This window comes from Lynx canadensis, chromosome B4, assembly GCF_007474595.2.
Source record: "Lynx canadensis isolate LIC74 chromosome B4, mLynCan4.pri.v2, whole genome shotgun sequence".
Lineage (NCBI taxonomy): Eukaryota > Metazoa > Chordata > Mammalia > Carnivora > Felidae > Lynx > Lynx canadensis.
The window spans coordinates 127,327,562-127,345,752 of record NC_044309.1 but is presented as its reverse complement, the minus strand read 5'-3'; the positions used below and the strand labels follow the sequence as shown (position 1 = coordinate 127,345,752).

Below are 18,191 nucleotides of genomic sequence, written 5' to 3'. Positions count from 1 at the left end.
ACCAAAGTGGGCACCTTTCTGGCCCCAGTTTAGAATGAAACTCCCTGGAAGTAATGTTGTGAAACATACCCCCCAAACCATATGTGGTTTGTTTTACAGTAAGGTAACATTGCTAAAAATCACCTGTATTTACTTAAGGGCCTATCATGGGCAGCCATCACAGAGGAGCCCAAGATGGCCATTTAGCTCCAGACCTCAGGTGATCAAGGGCTTCTGTTTAGATTTTTGACATGACCTTCAGATGAAGGTCTAGATCAATCAGAGACAAGCCAGTGTGATTGTCAGATAACACTAAGCTTATGTCCCAATCCTACCTGGTGCTGCCTGGAGAGCTCTATAAATTGTCTGTAAATAAACCCTGTGGTTATTTTCTGGATAACAGTTATAGTTGCTTTATAATTTAGGTTAAAAACTTGAACTTATTTGGGGCGCCTAGGTGGCTCAGTAAGTTAAGTGTCAAACTTCAGCTCAGGTCATGATCTTGCGGTGAGTTGGAGCCCTGCATCGGGCTCTGTGCTGATAGCTCAGAGCCGGGAGCCTGCTTCAGATTCTGTGTCTCCCTCTTTCTTTGACCCTCCCCCACTTGTGCTCTCTCTCTCTCAAAAAATAAATAAACATAAAAAATGTAAAAAAACGAACTTGTTTGATGTAAGTGTTCATGTACATGCATATTTTTTATGACCCTATTTTGGCATTTCTCTGTTTGAATATATTTTGGATTGGGGTGGGTGGTCGGTCTCCAATAAATGGAAGATACTCACTTCTCTTGAGCCCTGGGAGACTCTCTCCCCTAAAATTTCCTGACACCCCAAGGTGCTCTCCAACAGGGGGAGGGGATTGTTGGTGAAGCCTGTCTCACCCACAAATCCTACCTCTGAAGCCTGAATCCTCCTTGGCTGGGGACCCACAGTGTCCCACCTGTGGGAACAAGAACGTTGCCACTCACAGGAGATCAAGGCCTGTGTGAGTGGATTTGAACTCATCAAAGACAGCACACACTTTCATGTAGATGTGGCTGGAGCAGAGCTCTGCAGATGAAAGGCCTGACGGGTCTGTCTGTATGTGGAGACAGAGCTGCTCCCTCGGCAGATGTGGGTTTGACCTTTTTTTCAGGAAGTTAAGTGTCTCTTAGCTATGCAACTTGAGTGGCACAGCCTCTCGCTTCTCGGCTCACCCTTGATTCCCACACTGCCTGTGCTTATCAGTATATTGATGAGGCCCAGCCCATGTTGCCTGCATGAATTTTTAAACTTTCTGCTCATGCAGAAGGGGTTTTAGCAGCTGTTAACTACTCAAATGCTCGTTCCTAATGGGTAAGGAAAAGGAAAATCTTTCAACACACACTGAGCAGAAGATGGAGAGAGAATTTATGAGGCTTGGTGTGTTTCCGTGAGGGAGGAGCTCACTAGAAATTAAGTCAGAAATCCCTTTGCATTATTCCAGCTATGATTCAGCTTAGGCTTATGTGTCAGATGCTGTGATAGCTGCCTTCTTGTATATAATCACACATTTAGTCTTCACAAGCAAAAGGTAAGTGTGGTTTAATTTCATTCATGTTATTATATTTTTTTTAATGTTTATTTTGAGAGAGAGAGAGAGAGCAAGCAGGGAGGGGGCAGAGATAGAGAGAGGGAGAGAGAGAATCCCAGCAGTCTCCATACTGACAGCCTGGAGGCTGATGCAGGGCTTAAACTCGCACACTGAGAGATCATGGCCTAAGCCAAAATCAAGAGTCGGTCACTGAACCAACTGAGCCACCAAAGCATCCCTATTTTGTGTTATTTCATTTCATTTCATTTCATTTCATTTCATTTCATTTTATTCTATGTTATTTTAATGTTTATTTTTGAGAGACAGAGACAGAGAGAGACAGAGCACAAGCAGGGGAGGGGCAGAGAGAGAGAGGAGACACAGAATCCAAAGCAGGCTCCAGGCTCTGAGCTGTCAGCACAGAGCCTGACGTGGGGCTGGAACTCACGAGCCATGAGATCATGACCTGAGCTGAAGTCAGATGCTTAATGAACTGAGCCACCCAGGCACCCCACTCATTCATGTTATTTTAAACAGAGTCACTCAACAAATATTTATTGAGCCCCTCCTACATGCTAGGCACTTTTCTAAGTGCTTGGGATACATCAGCAAACAAGTCAGAAAATGCTCTCTGTTCTTAGGGGACTTTCTATCAGAAGGAGCAGAGAATCAACAAGCCAGGTAGATAAGTATACAGTTTTATAGAAGGTAGTGCATGCTATGGAAAAAAAGAACAAGTAAAGGGCGGAAGGAGAGATCCAAAGTGCCAGACGGTTTAACATTGGGTGGTCAGGGGAGGCCTTGCTGGGAAGGTGACATTTGAGCAAAGATCTGAAAGACATGAGGGTGTGAGCCCTGCAGGTTTGTGTAGAAAGAGTGTTCCAGGTGAAGGAACAGCCAGGGCAAAGGCAGCTGGTGAGCAGGAAGTTCAGTTGTTAAAATTCATCTTCATTTATTTTCTAAGAAATGTGCTGGGCCTTGAATGTTCCTTAGCCCATCTCCCCGCTATAGGAGATCCACGTGTTAGCCCATGAAACATTATGCCATTGACATTTGCAGAGTACTTTAAAGATTAAAAAGCAATTCCATGGGGGGTGATGGAACTGTTCTGTACCCTGGTTGTGGTGATGGTTGCATAAATGTGTTAAAATTCATAGAACTCTATGCCCAAAAGTCTGTTTTACTCTATGTTAACTTACAAAGTAAATATTTTGAAAAGCATCTTAATGCATATTATTTTGATCTGCTCAAAGATCTGTGGAGTAGGAAGGGCAGGGATTAGTGTACTCCTGCTTTTCAGATCAAAAAACCGTGGCCTGGATGTTACTCAGCTGCAAGGGTCTCAGAGCCAGATCCTTTCCAAAGCCAGTTCTCATATAAATACTGCAGTCCCTCCCACATTGCCTCCCAAACTAACACTGACCACGCTGCTCAGACCTTCAGGCAACGGGACACATACACTGTCTAAAAAGCAATCAGAATAGTAACAGCCGCTAACACAGATTGCTCATCAAGAGCTGGCACTGTTCTAAATATAAATATAAAGTTACTTAACACCCACAAGAACCCTATGAGGTAGATACTGTTACAATCCCCACTTACAGGTGAGAAAACTGAGGCTAGATAGGTAGTAGGTAGCAGAGCTGGGATTAAGAACACAGGCCATTTGGCTCCAGGGTCTGTGAGCTTAACCTTCAGGCTTTACTCCCTCTGTCCTGCTGTGTCCAGCACCAGAATGCTGAGGCCATCACGGTTCTTAGCCTGGGTTTGGTAGCAGTCTTGCACTTAAGGACCCCCCCCCCTTTTTTTTCAGAAAGACTTTTTTTTTTTTTTTAGTTTAAGTTTCTCAACAAATTAAGGGGAAGGTACAGAGATTTCCCATATATCCCCTACTCACACACATGCATAACCTTCCCCACTATCAACTTCCCCACCTGAGTGGTACATTTGTCACAAATGATGAATCTACATGACACATGATAATCACCCAAAGTTGGTAGTTTACTTTATGGTTCACTCTTGGTGTTTTATATTCTATGGTTTTGGACCAATGTACAGTAATATGTATCCATCAGTATGGTATACAGAATATTTCTGCTGCCCTAAAAATCCTCTGTGCTCTGCCTATTCAATACCCACCCCCTTGCCCCAGCAACTCCAGGCAACCACTGACCATAATTTTGCCTTTTCTAGAACGTGATATAGTTGAAATTATAATTATACTGTATGAAGCATTCCAGCTTGCTTCTTTCACTTAGTAATGTGCATGTCAGGTTCTCCATGTCTTTGCATGGCTGGATAGCTCATTTCTTCTTAGCACTGGATAGTACTCCATTGTCTGGATTACCACAGTTTATTTATCCATTCACTACTGAAGGACATCTTGGTTGCTTCTAAGTTTAGGCAATTATGAGTGAACATCCTAATATAAATGCCCCTGGCAGGTTTTTGCATGGACATTAAGTTTTAAACTCCACTGGGTAAATACCAAGGAGCATGACTGCTGGATAGTACAGTAAGGGTGTTTAGTTTTATAAGAAACCACCAAACTGCCTTCCAAAGTGGCTTTACCATTTTGCATTCCCCTCAGACATGAATGAGTTTCTCTTGCTCCACATCCTTGCCAGCATTTGGCGTTGTCAGTGTTCCATTCTAATAGGTGTATACGAGCATCTTATTTTAATTTGCATTTCCCTGATGATATTCACTGTGGAACATCTTTTCATATACATATTTGCCATCCATCTTATCTTCTTTGGTGAGGTGTCTCTTAAGGTCTTTGGCCCATTTTTAAATATAGCAGCATGTGAACCAACACTATGGTAAGAATAGTGGAGAAGAGAGGATGATATTAAAGATGTTGGGAGAGACAGCATTGACAGGGTCTGGTGCCTGGGTGGCTGACATGGTGAGGTTCAAAAGGGAGCGAAGTAGGAGACTCCAGTTTCTGGTCTAAGTGAGTGGATGGATAGTGGTACTTCTGGGAGGAAGTGGGTGGGGGAGCAGGCAAGTGCATAAACTCTTTTGAGAATGAGCAAGGAAGTGAATCTGGGGTGTCTGTGAGACATCTGAGCAGAGATGTTCACTCTGCTGTCCAGGCTGATCAATTGCTCATCTCTTCCCAAAGTAGCTAGCTGGTACTAACTACTGTGGAGCGGCTCTCATTGTTATGGAGTCTTTCCTGTTTTGACGCAAAACTGTGTCCCTATGATTTACACTTTACTTCTGTCTTGTGGCTCAACCAACAATTCTGAGAACTATTCAATTTTTTTTTTTTTACCCTTCCCAGTAAAGTCTTGCCACAGCCTCCAAGAAGCAAGCTTGCAAAGTTGCTTTCTTTAAAATGTTTTTGTTGTATTTTTCCTTTCTTGTGTGGCCACTCCTGCCCTCTAGTGGCGACTATTGGGGCAGCATGGCCCGCTAAGCTGGCCTACTGCATTCTGTCCCAGAGAGACTTCCTGCTCCCTCTTCTTTTCTTCCTTGAATCCCTCTCATCCCCACTTTGTCTCTCTATCACAATACTTTGGGCACTGAAGTGATATCCACTGTCTAATAGCACAAGTGAGTGACTTACAGAATAGGAAACCACCTTGCAAATCACATAATCCATGTCTCTTCTTTTATAACCAAGGACCCGAAATGACTGCAACAGCCTCCTAACTGGGCTGGCTGCTTCTGTCCACATCTGCAGTCTGTTTTCCACTCAGTGGCCAGGTGGACTGGATCGTGTCTCTCTCTCACTCACTTTCACACTGGGATTAAAATCAAAATTATTCTCAGCATGGTCCTTCCTGATCTTATCCCTCTACTTTTCGAAACATTTTCTTACAAAAATATCCTTCTTCTTTCCTAGTTGCGCTGGCCTTCCTTCTGTTCTCCAAATGCACCTAGCTCTTTCCTACTTCAGGGCCTTTGCATACATACTTCTCTTTCCCCTTATCCTTCACGTCTCAGCTTAAAGGTTGCCTTCCCTGCCCCACCGCCACGTTAATCTTTGCAACCGCACTCTGTGTATTCCGTACTAGCACTTGCCCCAATCCGTGAATATGTGTTCGCTTGTTTATGATATGCCTCCCTCTGCCAGACTGTAAGCTCCCACTGGGGCCTGCAGTGGGGAGAAGTTACAGGAAGAGCCTTTGACTAACATTGGAGTTGGTCAAAGGACACTGAGGTGATTCTCCAGTAGGTGTGGAATTCCCACCAGCATAAAGATTGACCAGAGCTCCTAAGACTGGGTTGTTAAATGATCTCTGAAGTCCTGTCACCTCTAGTATTTTATTAACCTTTCTATCCAGTATTTTAAAAATGGAAGAGTTCAGACTTAGTAATGATTTGGTAGCTTGTGTTAGACTGAGCTCTCATAGATGATAATTACAAACTTGTGATAAAATATTTAAAAGAAACTAGGTTTCTCTAGGTTCCCAGAGAGAAGCAAAAAGTAGGTAGACTCTAGAGGGGATTTGACACTTGAAAGAAGCACTAGGTGAGATCTACATTTATGTGACTCTTTCTGAGAGCAATCCCCAATTCACGTGACTTGGAGCAGCTAAACCAAAGCAGAAAGCTGCAGTTGTATTGGTTTGACAAGTCAGCAGAGTATAGACTAACAAAGTGGCCGGAAAATGAAGGAATCCAAAGAGATGCCCAGCTCCCTGCTCCCAGTGAGATTGACTAACACTTCTGTTAAAACTGTATTGCAGCTCAACTCATTTCTGCTTTTCATACTTGCCTAGAGTTAATCTTGGGAGCATTCTCCAATAAACTTCCTGCTTGCAAATCACCATAGCAGGAGTCAGCTTCCTGGCTGAGGAACCTGACTTACAGCAATCTAATTGATATTTATAGAACATTACACTCAACAACTACAGAATATCCATTCTTTTCAAGTGCAGAGGGAGCTGAGCCATATATATACTGAACCATAACATTAATCTCAATGAATGTCAGAGATGTCAAAGGATTAAAACCTTATCGACTATGTTTATTATTCACAAATGAATCATATTAAAAGCAACAATAATAAATTATCGGAAGGAGTACTGGAATTTGAAAACTAAACACATGTTTAAATAATACATGAATCAAAAATAAATCACAAATTAAGAATAATTTGAATTGAACAATAATGAAAATAATGAAATGTCAAATTTCTGAGATGCAGCCAAAGCAGTGCACAGAGGGAAATACATTGCTTTAAATGATTATATTAGAAAAGAAAAATGGTTTAAAGTTAATGATTTACATTTTTAAGAATCTAGAAAGAAGAACAGTTGAATTCTTAAACCCAAAGTAAGAAGAGAGAGAGTAGTAAAGACCCCAATACAAATGAAATAGAAAACAAACAATGGAGAAAATTGAAAAGTCTGCAAGTTAGGTCTTCACAAGATTAACAAAATTTATAAATTCTTAGTAACACAGATTAATCCATAAGACAGACATAGCAAATTTTCAGTGTCAAGAATATCAGGGAGGAGCTCCTGGATGCCTCAGTCAGTTAAGCATCTGACTTCAGCTTGGGTCATGATCTTGTGGTTCGTGGGTTCGAGTCCCGTGTCCGGCTGTGTGCTGACAGCTCAGTCTGGAGCCTGCTTCAGATTCTGTGTCTCCCTTTCTCTCTGTCCCTCCCTTGCTTGTGCGCTCTCTCTCTCTCTCTCTCTCTCTCTCTCTCTCTCTCTCTCAAAACTAAGTAAATAAACATGAAAAAAAAGAATATCAGAGAAAATCACTGCATATCCTAAACTGATAGGATAATAAAAAATATTATGAATAATTTTATGCCAGTGTATTTCATAACTAAGATGAAATGGACAAATTGCTTGAAGTCACATATTGCCAGTACTGAATTAGAAACAGAGACTGTGAATAGATACATAAAATAGATTGAGTTCATTATTAAAAACTTTTCCACAAAGAAAACATGAGCCCCAGATGGCCTCACTGTTGAATTCTTCAAATAATTTAAGTAAAAAAGACAACACCAAATATTACATAAACTCTTTCAGAAAATAGAAAAGGCAGGAACACTTTTCAATATATTTTGTGAGCTCAGTATTACACTGATACCAAAATCTAGCAAAGACAGTACCAGAAAAGAAAATTTCAGACCAATGTTTTTCATGAACACGGATGCAAAAATCCTCAACAAAATATTATCAGATTAAATACAGCAATACATGAAACCAGTAATTCACTATAACCAACTGGGATTTATCTCAGGAATGCAAGTTTGGTTTAACATTGGAAAATCACCACACTAAACAAAAACTATAGTCTTCTCAATTGATTTAGAAAATCGCTGGGCAAATTCAACATCCACTCATGATAAAAACTCTCAACCAACTAGGACTACCAGGGAGCTGTCTCAGTCTGATACAGTGCATTTACAGAAACCTATAGCTATCATCTTAGTAATGTGAGATGGTAAACATCTTCTCCCTAAGATTGGGAAAAGAAAGGTGTCAACTTTCTATTCATTTCTATTCAGTGGTGGAGGTTTTAGGCACTGTAATAGAAGAGGTGAAAGAAAGAAAGGCACTAAGGTTGGAAAGATGTCTCTATTTGTGGATGACATGATTACTTAAAAAGAAAATCTTGGGAAATCTATAAACAACCACTAGAAACAAAAACTGAATTAATCGCATCAGCATATTGACAATAATTGGCAAATACATGATACTAGCAGCAAACAAATAGAATGTGAAACTTAGAAAATGGGTGTCTTTTAAACTACAATAAGAAAAATACAAAAGAAATTATTAGGAATCAGTTAAATAAATATGTACAACACTCCAAAGTTTGAAAATGCAAAATATTCTGAGAGAAACTGAAGATTTATTTTATTTATTTACTTATTTTTAAAACTTTTTTTAAATGTTTGCTTATTTTTGAGAGAGAGACAGAGACAGAGAGCAAGCTGGGCAGAGAGAGAGGAAGACACAGAATCCAAAGCAGCCTCCAGGCTATGAGCTGTCAGCACAGAGCCCAACACGGGGCTCGAACTCATGAACGTCAAGACCATGACCTGAGCCAAAGTCAGACGCTTAACCAACTGAGCCACCCAGGTTGCCCCGAGAAACTAAAGCTTTAATAAGTAGAGTGCTCTACCATGTTCATGAAATGGAAAATTCAAGTGTTAAGATGTTACTTCTACCCAAACTGAGCTGTAGATCCTATACAATCCCAAATCATATCCCAAAACAGACTTTTTCATACAAGTTGATTTTAAAAATGCATATGAACTTAGGACCTAGATTAGCCTACACAATCTTGAGAAAGAAAATCTAAGTTGGAGGACTCATTTTCCATGATTTTAGGTCTTTCTATAAAGCCACAGTTATGAAGACTGTGTACAGACAGACAATGGAGCATAATAAAGAGTCCAGAGATAGACCCATACAGATACAGTTGATTGGTGCCAATAAAGCCACCAAAGCAATTCATTAGGGAACAAATCTTTTCATAAATAGTGATGGAAAACTGGATAAATGAACTTACCTCACACCACTCAAAAAATTCAAGTTTGGGAGCACCTGGGTAGCTCAGTTGGTTAAGCATCTGACTCTTGGTTTCCATGCAGGTCATGATCTCACAGTTCATAAGTTCCAGCCTGGCATCCGGCTCCAGGCTGACAGCGTGGAGCCTGCTTGAAATTCTTTCTCTCCCTCTCTCTGCCCCTCCCCCACTCACGTGTGCGTGCATGCATACTCTTTATCTCTCACTCTCTCTCTCTCAAAATAAATTAATTAAAAAAAATCAAGTTTGAAGGATTATAGACCTAAACAGAAAAACTAAAACTATAAAGTTTCTTTAAGAAATTAAAAGACAATATCTTCATGATCTTGGGGTGGGCAAAATTTTTAAAAGCAGATACGGAAAGGTCTAATCATAAGAAAAATCTGGTACTTGGACCTCATAAAAATTTTAAATTTTTGTTTATCAAAACATCTGCAGATATATATAACAGATTTCATATATGTACATATAAATATGTATACTTATATGTGTATATATACATTTTTGTATGTATATGAAAATATTCTTAATAACCAAGCTATGAAAGTATAGTCTTATCCTATGATACAATTTTTTTTCTCATTAGGATGTTTTTATTTCAAGTAAACAACAAACACTTTTTGTAAGAGTTATTTATTCTGTCAAACTTCTGTTCATGAAGGAAATGAAGTGGCAAACCAAACACTGAGAGAAAATGTTCATAGTATGCATATCTGACAAAGGACTTATATCCAGAATGTATGAAGAACTCCTAGTCAGATAATCCAAATCAATAGTAAAAATATAAACAACTCCCATTTTAAAAATGGGCCTAAGACATCACAATCCTGTACTTCAAGCTGTATTACAAAGCTGTGATCATCAAGACAGTATGGTACTGGCACAAGAACAGACATTCAGATCAGTGGAACAAAATAGAGAACCCAGAAATGGACCCACAAACATATGGCCAACTAATCTTTGACAAGGAAAGAATATTCAATGGAAGAAAGATAGTCTTTTCAGCAAGTGGTGCTGGGAAAACTGGACTGCGACATGCAGAAAAATGAACTGGACCACTTTCTTACACCATACACAAAAATAAACTCAAAATGAATGAAAGACCTAAATGTAAGACAGGAAGCCATCAAAATCCTCGAGGAGAAAGCAGGCAAAAACCTCTTTGACCTCAGCCACAGCAACCTCTTACTCAACACGTCTCCGGAGGCAAGGGAAACAAAAGCAAAAATGATCTATTGGGACCTCATCAAAATAAAAAGCTTCTGACAGCAAAGGATACAATCAGGAAAACTAAAAGGCAACCAACAGAATGGGAGAAGATATTTGCAAACGACATGTCAGATAAAGGGTTAGTATTCAAAATCTATAAAGAACTTAAACTCAACACCCAAAAAATCCAGTGAAGAAATGGGTAAAAGACACGAATAGACACTTCTCCAAAGAAGACATCCAGATGGCCAACCGACACATGAAAAAATGCTCACATCACTCATCATCAGGGAAATACAAATCAAAACCTCAATGAGATACCACCTCCCACCAGTTAGCATGGCTAAAATTAACAGCTCAGGCAATGACAGAGGTTGGCGAGGATGTGGAAAAAGAGGATCTCTTTGGCACTGCTGGTGGGAATGCAAACTGGTGCAGCCACTCTGGAAAACAGTATGGAGGTTCCTCCAAAAATAAAAATAAGACTACCCTACAACCCAGTAATTGCACTACTAGGTGTTTATCCAAGGGATACAGGTATGCTGGTTCGAAGGGGTGCATGCACCCCAATGTTTATAGCAGCACTGTCAACAATAGCCAAAGTATGGAAAGAGCCCAAATGTCCATTGATGGGTGAATGGATAAAGAAGAAGTGGTATATATATATATATATATATATATATACACACACACACACACACACACACACACACACACACACACAATGGAGTATTACTCAGTAATCCAAAAGAATAAAATCTTGCCATTTGCAACTACGTGGATGGAACTAGAGTGTATTATGCCAAGCAAAATTAGCAAAAGACAAATATCATATGACTTCACTCATTTGAGGACTTTAAGATACAAAACAGATGAACATAGGGGAAGGGAAGCAAAAATAATATAAAAACAGGGGGACAAAAATAGAAGAGCCTCTTAAATATGGAGAACAAACCGAGGGGTACTGGAGGGGTTTGGGGAGGTGGGATGGGCTAAATGGGTAACGGGCATTAAGAAATCTCCTGAAATCATTGCTGCACTATGTGCTAACTAACTTGGATGTAAGTTAAAAAAATAAATAAAATTTTTTTTTAAAATGGGCCAAAGACCTGAACAGACGCTTCATGAAAGAAGATATATTAATGATAAGTAAACCCATGGAAGTTGCTCAATCTCATCAGGTATCAGAGAAAATAAATTAAAAACACAATTAGACACTATTTTACACCCTCTGGAATTGATGAGGGAAACAAAGGCAAGAGAAATGTAGCTCAAATTAAATCTCACAGCTGGCAAACCCACTGACAGACACCTGAAACATGCAGAATGTGACATTCCTCAAGCGACTCATGGCTGCCTTACTTCCTTAATATTTTTGTTTATTAAAGACTAAAAGCAAGCGTATCTTAATAGCAGCTAGCCCCTCAACATCCTGCAAGCCTTGCTTTGAAATTCCTTAGAAACTTAAGATATCCCTCACCCCCCACTAACTTAAAAGTATATAATCAGTCACTCCTTACAAGCCCAGTGCAGCTCTTTCTGCCCATGGGTCCTGTCCCGTGCTTTAATAAAATCACCTTTTGCAACAAAGACATCTCAAGTATTCTTTTTTAGCCATTTGCTCAAGAACGATCAGAATGGCTAGATTAAGACTGACAATGAAATGTTGATAAGGGTGTAAAGCAATTGGAACTTTCAAATAAAATGTGAAAACAACATAACCACTGTGGGAAACTTTATGACAGTTTCTTGTAAAGGGAAACATGTTTCTACGCTATGATCCAACAAATTCACTTCTAGATATTTCCCCGAAGAAAAATCTCCCTCTCACTCTCTTTCCCTCTCATTCTTTCTTTTTCCACAAAGACCCTTAAATAAAAAATCCTTACAACAATTATTTTCATAATACCCCCAAATTGGAAACATTTCAAATGTCTATCAAAAGGATGAGGGTATAAAAATTTGTCATTTATTCATCCAGTGGAATGAAAAACAGAATGACTCTTGATACATACAGTCTAGATAAGTCTCAAACCACTGTGTTGAGGGCAGGAAGCCCTTCACAAAAGAATCATACATATGATTACATTTATATGAAGTTCAAGATTAATATATGGTGACAGACATCAGCAGTGCATTTGCCTATGGGGATGTGTGGATTAACTGGAAAGGGGCACAAGACAACTTTCTGAGATGACATAAGTATAATAAATCTTGTACCGGTGTATTCATTATCATAACTCAAAGAATATACACTTGAGGACTGTGCATCTCAGTTGAAGTACATTTTACTTCAATAAAAATATAAAATCTCAAAAAAATATGAGGGGTCTAACTGCATCATTTGAATGATCATTTTTCTCAGTGGGATATTTCAATCTCCAATGAATAATCTCTTGTTTTTTTTTAAACTTATTTTCTTCTGTTCAGAAAAACTGTACATATGTGTATTAGTCTGCTTGGGTTACCATAATAAAATACCACAGACTGTGTGACTTAAACAACAAATTTATTTTCTCACAGTTCTGGAGGCTGAAAGTCTGAGATCATGGTGCTACCATGGCTGGTTTCTGGTGAGGGCGTCTTCCTGGCCTGCAGACAGCTTCCTTCTCTCTGTGTCCTCGCCTGGCGGAGCGAGAGCAAGCTCTCTAGTGTGTCGTCTTATAAAGCCACTAATCTCATCATGAGGGCCCCACCCCCATGACCTCATCTAATGTTAATTTTTTTTAATGTTTATTTATTTTTAAGAGAGACAAAGTGCAAGCAGGGGAGGGGCAGAGAGAGAGGGAGACAGAGTGTGACCAGGGAAGGGCAGAGAGAGTGAGACACAGAATCAGAAGCAGGCTCCAGGCTCTGGGGTGTCAGCACAGAGCCTAACACAGGGCTCAAAGCGAAGAACTGTGAGACCATGACCTGAACCAACATCAGACGCTCAACCTACTGGACCACCCAGGCGCCCCCCTCATCCAACTTTACCTCCTTAAGTTCACCATCTTCAATTAACAGCACATTGGGGGTTAGGGCTTCAACATATGAAAACTGGGGGACGCAGTTCAGTCCCACAGCAATATATATTCTAGAAAGTCTTGAAAAGATAGGTTAAGTGGAAAAGAATTAAAAAAGCCATGTAATTACATTATCCCCAATATAATTGTGGTTAACATTCCAATGTATTTTCTATTCAAAGTTATGTCATTTCATCTTTTATGTGGTTGTAGTCATTCTGTACCTATAAACTTGTAGCATGATCTTTCAAAGTACAACATGAAATTTTTTCTGTGGTACTAAAAGCTCTTTTTATGTTCCCTCTTTTAATAGCCACAAAAATTTTCACTGAGTGTGCTGTAGCTTATTTATTCATTATTTTGTGACTAAAGATTAAAGTTCCTTCCAATATTTGCTAGTGTAAATAATGCTATGAAAAATATTATTTGTGCAGGAGGCTTTTTCTGTAACTGAGATTCCTTTCTTGGGGGAGAATTCCAGAAAATGGAAATTGTAGGTTAAAAGTTATGCTCTGCTTACATGTTGCCAATTCTTTTCCAAAAAGCTGTCCCACTTTATACTGCCCCAGCAGTGGGGCAGGAAGGCGCCATATCTGTTTGCTCTTACAGGGCAGAGGTCATTTCCACTAATGTGTGTGTTGGCCTGTTTCCACAGGTTAGCAAAGACAGCTGAAGCCTACTTGGGCAGGATTCCCCTGGCTCTTCCGGCTTAAGACCCTACCATCTCCTATCCCTGGCCGCCTGTGTTCTGGGCATCACCTCGACAAGTCTGTGTGGGAACAAGCCACCTCTTCCATCTGTAGCCATGAATTCCTCCGTCGGCGCCTCTCTGAACAGCAGCTTCGTGGCCAACCTGCCTAATGGCTACATGACAGACCTGCAGCGCCCAGACAGCTCTACCAGCTCCCCTGCATCCCCAGCCATGGAGAGGAGGCACCCCCAGCCCTGGCAGCCTCCTTCTCCTCTCCAGGATCCAGCCTCTTCAGCTCCTTCTCCAGTGCATGAAGCAGACCTCAGCAGCCCCCTCAGGGCTGATGGAGCCTCCGGGTCCCTCTGCTCCCGTTGTTTCAAAGGCCCAGGATCCTATGGTGATTGATGATGCCCCACAGATTGGTAGCTGGAATCTGCCTGGGGGCAAGAGAGGTGATGGGGGCTTATCTCACTCCTGGGGGAGGGAAGAGAGGGGAAAGCTGAGAGGTTGATCAGAGTATCAGAGACTGCCAGAGGGCAGGAAACTACATTTACTATGTGGCTACTGCATGCCAGGCACCATGGCACCTGTTTCGTGCTTTACGTTTACAATCCCAATCCCTTGCCAGCAAATCCAAAAATCCAAAAAGCTATGAAAACTGGAAAATATTTTATAATCCATGTGGCATCAAAGCCTGATCTGAGGGAAAGTGAGACTCTAACAGTCTTCGTTATACCATTCACTGTGTGTGACCATAAATGATTTATGGCAATCCTTGATTAACATCTTTTTTTTAAAAAAAATTTAAATGTTTATTTGTTTTTTGAGAGGGCAGAGACAGTGTGAGCAGGAGAGGGGCAAGGAGAGAGGGAGACTAGGATCTGAAGCAGTCTCAAGTCTTTGAGCAGTCAGCACAGAGCCCGATGCGGGGATTGACCCCAGGAACTGGAAGATCATGACCTGAGCCAAAGTCGGATGCTTAACCAACTGAGCCACCCAGGCGCCCCCTTGATTTACATGTTAATACATTTGCAATGGGGTACATGCCTCAGAGCTCACTAGAAGTGTTATATAATATATGGTATACATCCCATATTAACCTTTCCTAGAATGGAAAACTTTAAAGACCCGAATAACTCAGGCAAGTTGCTTAGCCTCTTTCAGCCTCAGCCATCCTCCATCCATTCAGTAAGGTGTTATGAGGGTTAAAAGAAATGAACAGAGACCCACAGTCCTTATCTAACACCCCTGAGACCAGAGTGCCTGAGTTTGTCCAGAACCTGTTCTCTTAACATCAAACATGGGCAGAAATGATATGCCTTCCAGTCTCTTGTTAGGCATGCTGATCCATGGTAAGCTCTCCAGAGTCAGAGATTGGACATGTCAAGGTCATTGAAACTGTTCTACAAATAGTTACTGAGCACCAGTGGAGTGCAAGTCACAGCCTTAGGTGCTCAGGTAAGTGGTGAGCAGACCTTGCTCACATGGATCTGAAGTTGGAAGATAGGTCTCTACACCAAATATTTGGTGGAGAGCGTGCTAAATATTATCAGTCCTAGTTGGGGACATGGAATTTGCAGTCTAGAAAATAATGCCAAGTGTGGAGACCTGGAAGCACTCCATCCAGGGCGGTTCTGACAGTGGACTCATAAATGGTCATGGGGCTGGAGAGCAAGGTTGCACGCGTGTGTCTTCAAAGGCTGCCACGTAGTAGGCACATCATAGGCACCTGGTAAATAGGTCTTAGGTGAATAAGTTAATGCATTCAGTTCACCGAGCATGTCACAGGCTCTGTTATTCTAACATGCATGTGCACACTCACATTCACTTGAGAAGTTAACTCAGGTTGGGAATGACTGACCCTGTACTTTGGAATGGGAGATATTTATAGTGTATGATATTCAGTACAGTCAACATGGAAGCATGTTCAGCAGGTGTAGACAGCAGTCTTTACTTTCCTGCTAAAAAGTTAGTTCATCTTAACCAAGGTGAGATCATGGGCATGGCCTCTGTTTTGATCCAGTCTGCATTATCTTCAGTGTTGCTGCTTGCTTGAAGCCTCTCATCACGAAGCCTTGTTTATCTGTTTATGCGTTTATGTAAAGCAGCATCTTTAGGTTCTGAATTTAGTGGTTGATTTCTGCAGAGATTTTGCTTCCAGGCACTGCTGCCTGTGCAACCCTGCTGCTTGTCTGCCCACTAATCAAAATGCCTGCATGGCCTTTGCAGTCTTCTTGTTTCTTTTCAGCCCCATACTTGACCTTGGTTTTGACCGTACCGTGCTGACCATGTTTCCTCGGCCTCAGCCAGGGTTTGCCATGATATGGCAATGGTCAGGGGTTATTTAAAAACCTATTTATCAAGAAAGTTACTTTCTGTTTGGAGGGTGAGCTGATAAATGACAGCACCGTACAATGGTGAGGAACACAGACTTCAGAGCTAAGTTGTCTAGGTTCACATCCCATTTGTATACCCCATAGTAGCCAAACGACCTTTGCAAGTTACTGTACCTAAATGGGAATAAAATAGTACCTACCTAGTAGAGTTAATGCATGCAATTGGGTTAAAATCTGAGTTAATATAAAAGTGCTTAGGATGTGTCTGGTAGACAGTAGATGCTACTTACGTGTGTGTTGCTATTGCAGACTTTTGTGACCTATGCGACATTAATCATCTTGATGGCAGCCCCTCATAATCATGTTTATTTAGTCTCTTCATCCCCAATAATGGGCAGAGTGGATTAGGATTTATCCTATTGTGCAGTTTCTATTGGTCACTTGTGCCTGTTAGCTCCTGAGTAATAAGGTTGGGTCTTATTAATTAATCTCTGTCCTCCCGGTGCCCATGCGGTATGTAGCAGTATGGTGTGGGGGCACAGCAAACGAGGCCGAAATGCAATGGCCTCACCCAAGTAACGTTTATTATTTTAAGTCTTTATTTTAATTCCAGTTAGTTAACATACCGTGTTATGTTAGTTTCAGGTGTACAACATAGTGATTCACCAATTCTGTACATCATCCTGTGCATCATGACAAGTGCATTCCTTAATCCCCATCACCTATTTCACCCATCCAAGTAACATTTAAATTTGACTTGGTTTCCATCTCTCTAATCTGAAGACCATGTGTGAATGTGTGAATTTTAGGCTGTGTATGCTGATGGGGGGCATGATTTTGGCCAGAGGAGTGTCTCCCAGTCTGTGTCAATCATGCCTCTTATACCTACACTTTAATTAGGTCTCCAAACAGCAGTATTTCTCTTGCCCTTCAGTGAGTAAACAAGGGGAGAATGGAGAAACTGAGGCACATTAACTTTCCTGGAAACTGGTTCTGCATCCACTGGATGTTTGTGATGGGGACTTCCTGCCTGCGGACACATCAGCTTCTGCAGAACTCCATCCTAGATTCTTCTTCAGCTTCCTAACCTCTCTGAATCTTAATACATTCCCAGCTTTCTCCAGATTGATGCTGGCTGCCTGGGAAATCCCAGTCTGCCCCTGCAGAGTTCCGAAAGATGTTTGTTCCCCGCCACCAGGAGTGGCCAGCAGGTGGCGGGCCAGCCCCACTGTCCCGGGCAGCTTTGGCAGAGTGTGGGCTGCCTGGGTCAGCCCCCACCCAGCCCCTCCTCCATTGTGCAAACTGTCTCCTGAGAGGAAGAAGTTGTTAAAGGGGAGAAGCCAGCTCACAGGGCCCCTTTTTTACCCCCCTTTGAGATGATAATGAAGGGGGAGATAGCCACTGTCTGGACTGAGAGTGAACCCACCAGGAACAATGCTGCTCCCTTTTCTCTGTTCTCAGTCCCACATCCTCTGTCTTCCCATTCTGGGTCTTGGGCCTTCCTGCAGAATCAAGTTTCCTTGTGCTGAGGGAGTTTGCAGGAAGCCCCCACGCTCCCCCTCCTGGCAGAGGCCAGCTTGCAGACTCTCTGAACCAGCCTGGGTCCCCCAAGGACTATCTGTTACCTGCTGAGTGACCCAGGGAGAAGGACTTCTCATCCTCTGAGGAGAAATAGAGGGCCCCAAAGCCACCTTTGCTGGGAAAAACAACTCATGGCTGAACTTTGTAAGATCCTACCACCTTTTGGGATTGGCCATGGAGGTGAGCCCAGCTACAGCAGTGGTGTTTGGGGAACTTTGGGCCAGCCTCCATAAAGCCCAGTTCAGTAACAGGTCTGAACTCAAGTTGGTGCTATCCTCTGGGATGAGGGGAGACCAATCAATCTTGAAGAACCACAAGAACCAAGGG

At 41.6% G+C, this 18,191-nt stretch overlaps 1 protein-coding gene across 1 annotated transcript in view; it reads left to right on the top strand.

Moving 5' to 3' along the window:
* Positions 1 to 13,740: 13,740 nt before the first annotated feature.
* The window catches only part of SYN3 (synapsin III), a 420,949-nt gene continuing 416,498 nt past the window's right edge, over positions 13,741 to 18,191 (top strand). Inside the window, 6 exon segments of the mRNA XM_030322308.1 lie at positions 13,741 to 13,749; positions 13,917 to 14,090; positions 14,092 to 14,200; positions 14,203 to 14,250; positions 14,253 to 14,357; positions 14,360 to 14,369. Of these exon segments, the coding sequence (XP_030178168.1) occupies positions 13,741 to 13,749; positions 13,917 to 14,090; positions 14,092 to 14,200; positions 14,203 to 14,250; positions 14,253 to 14,357; positions 14,360 to 14,369 (455 nt within the window).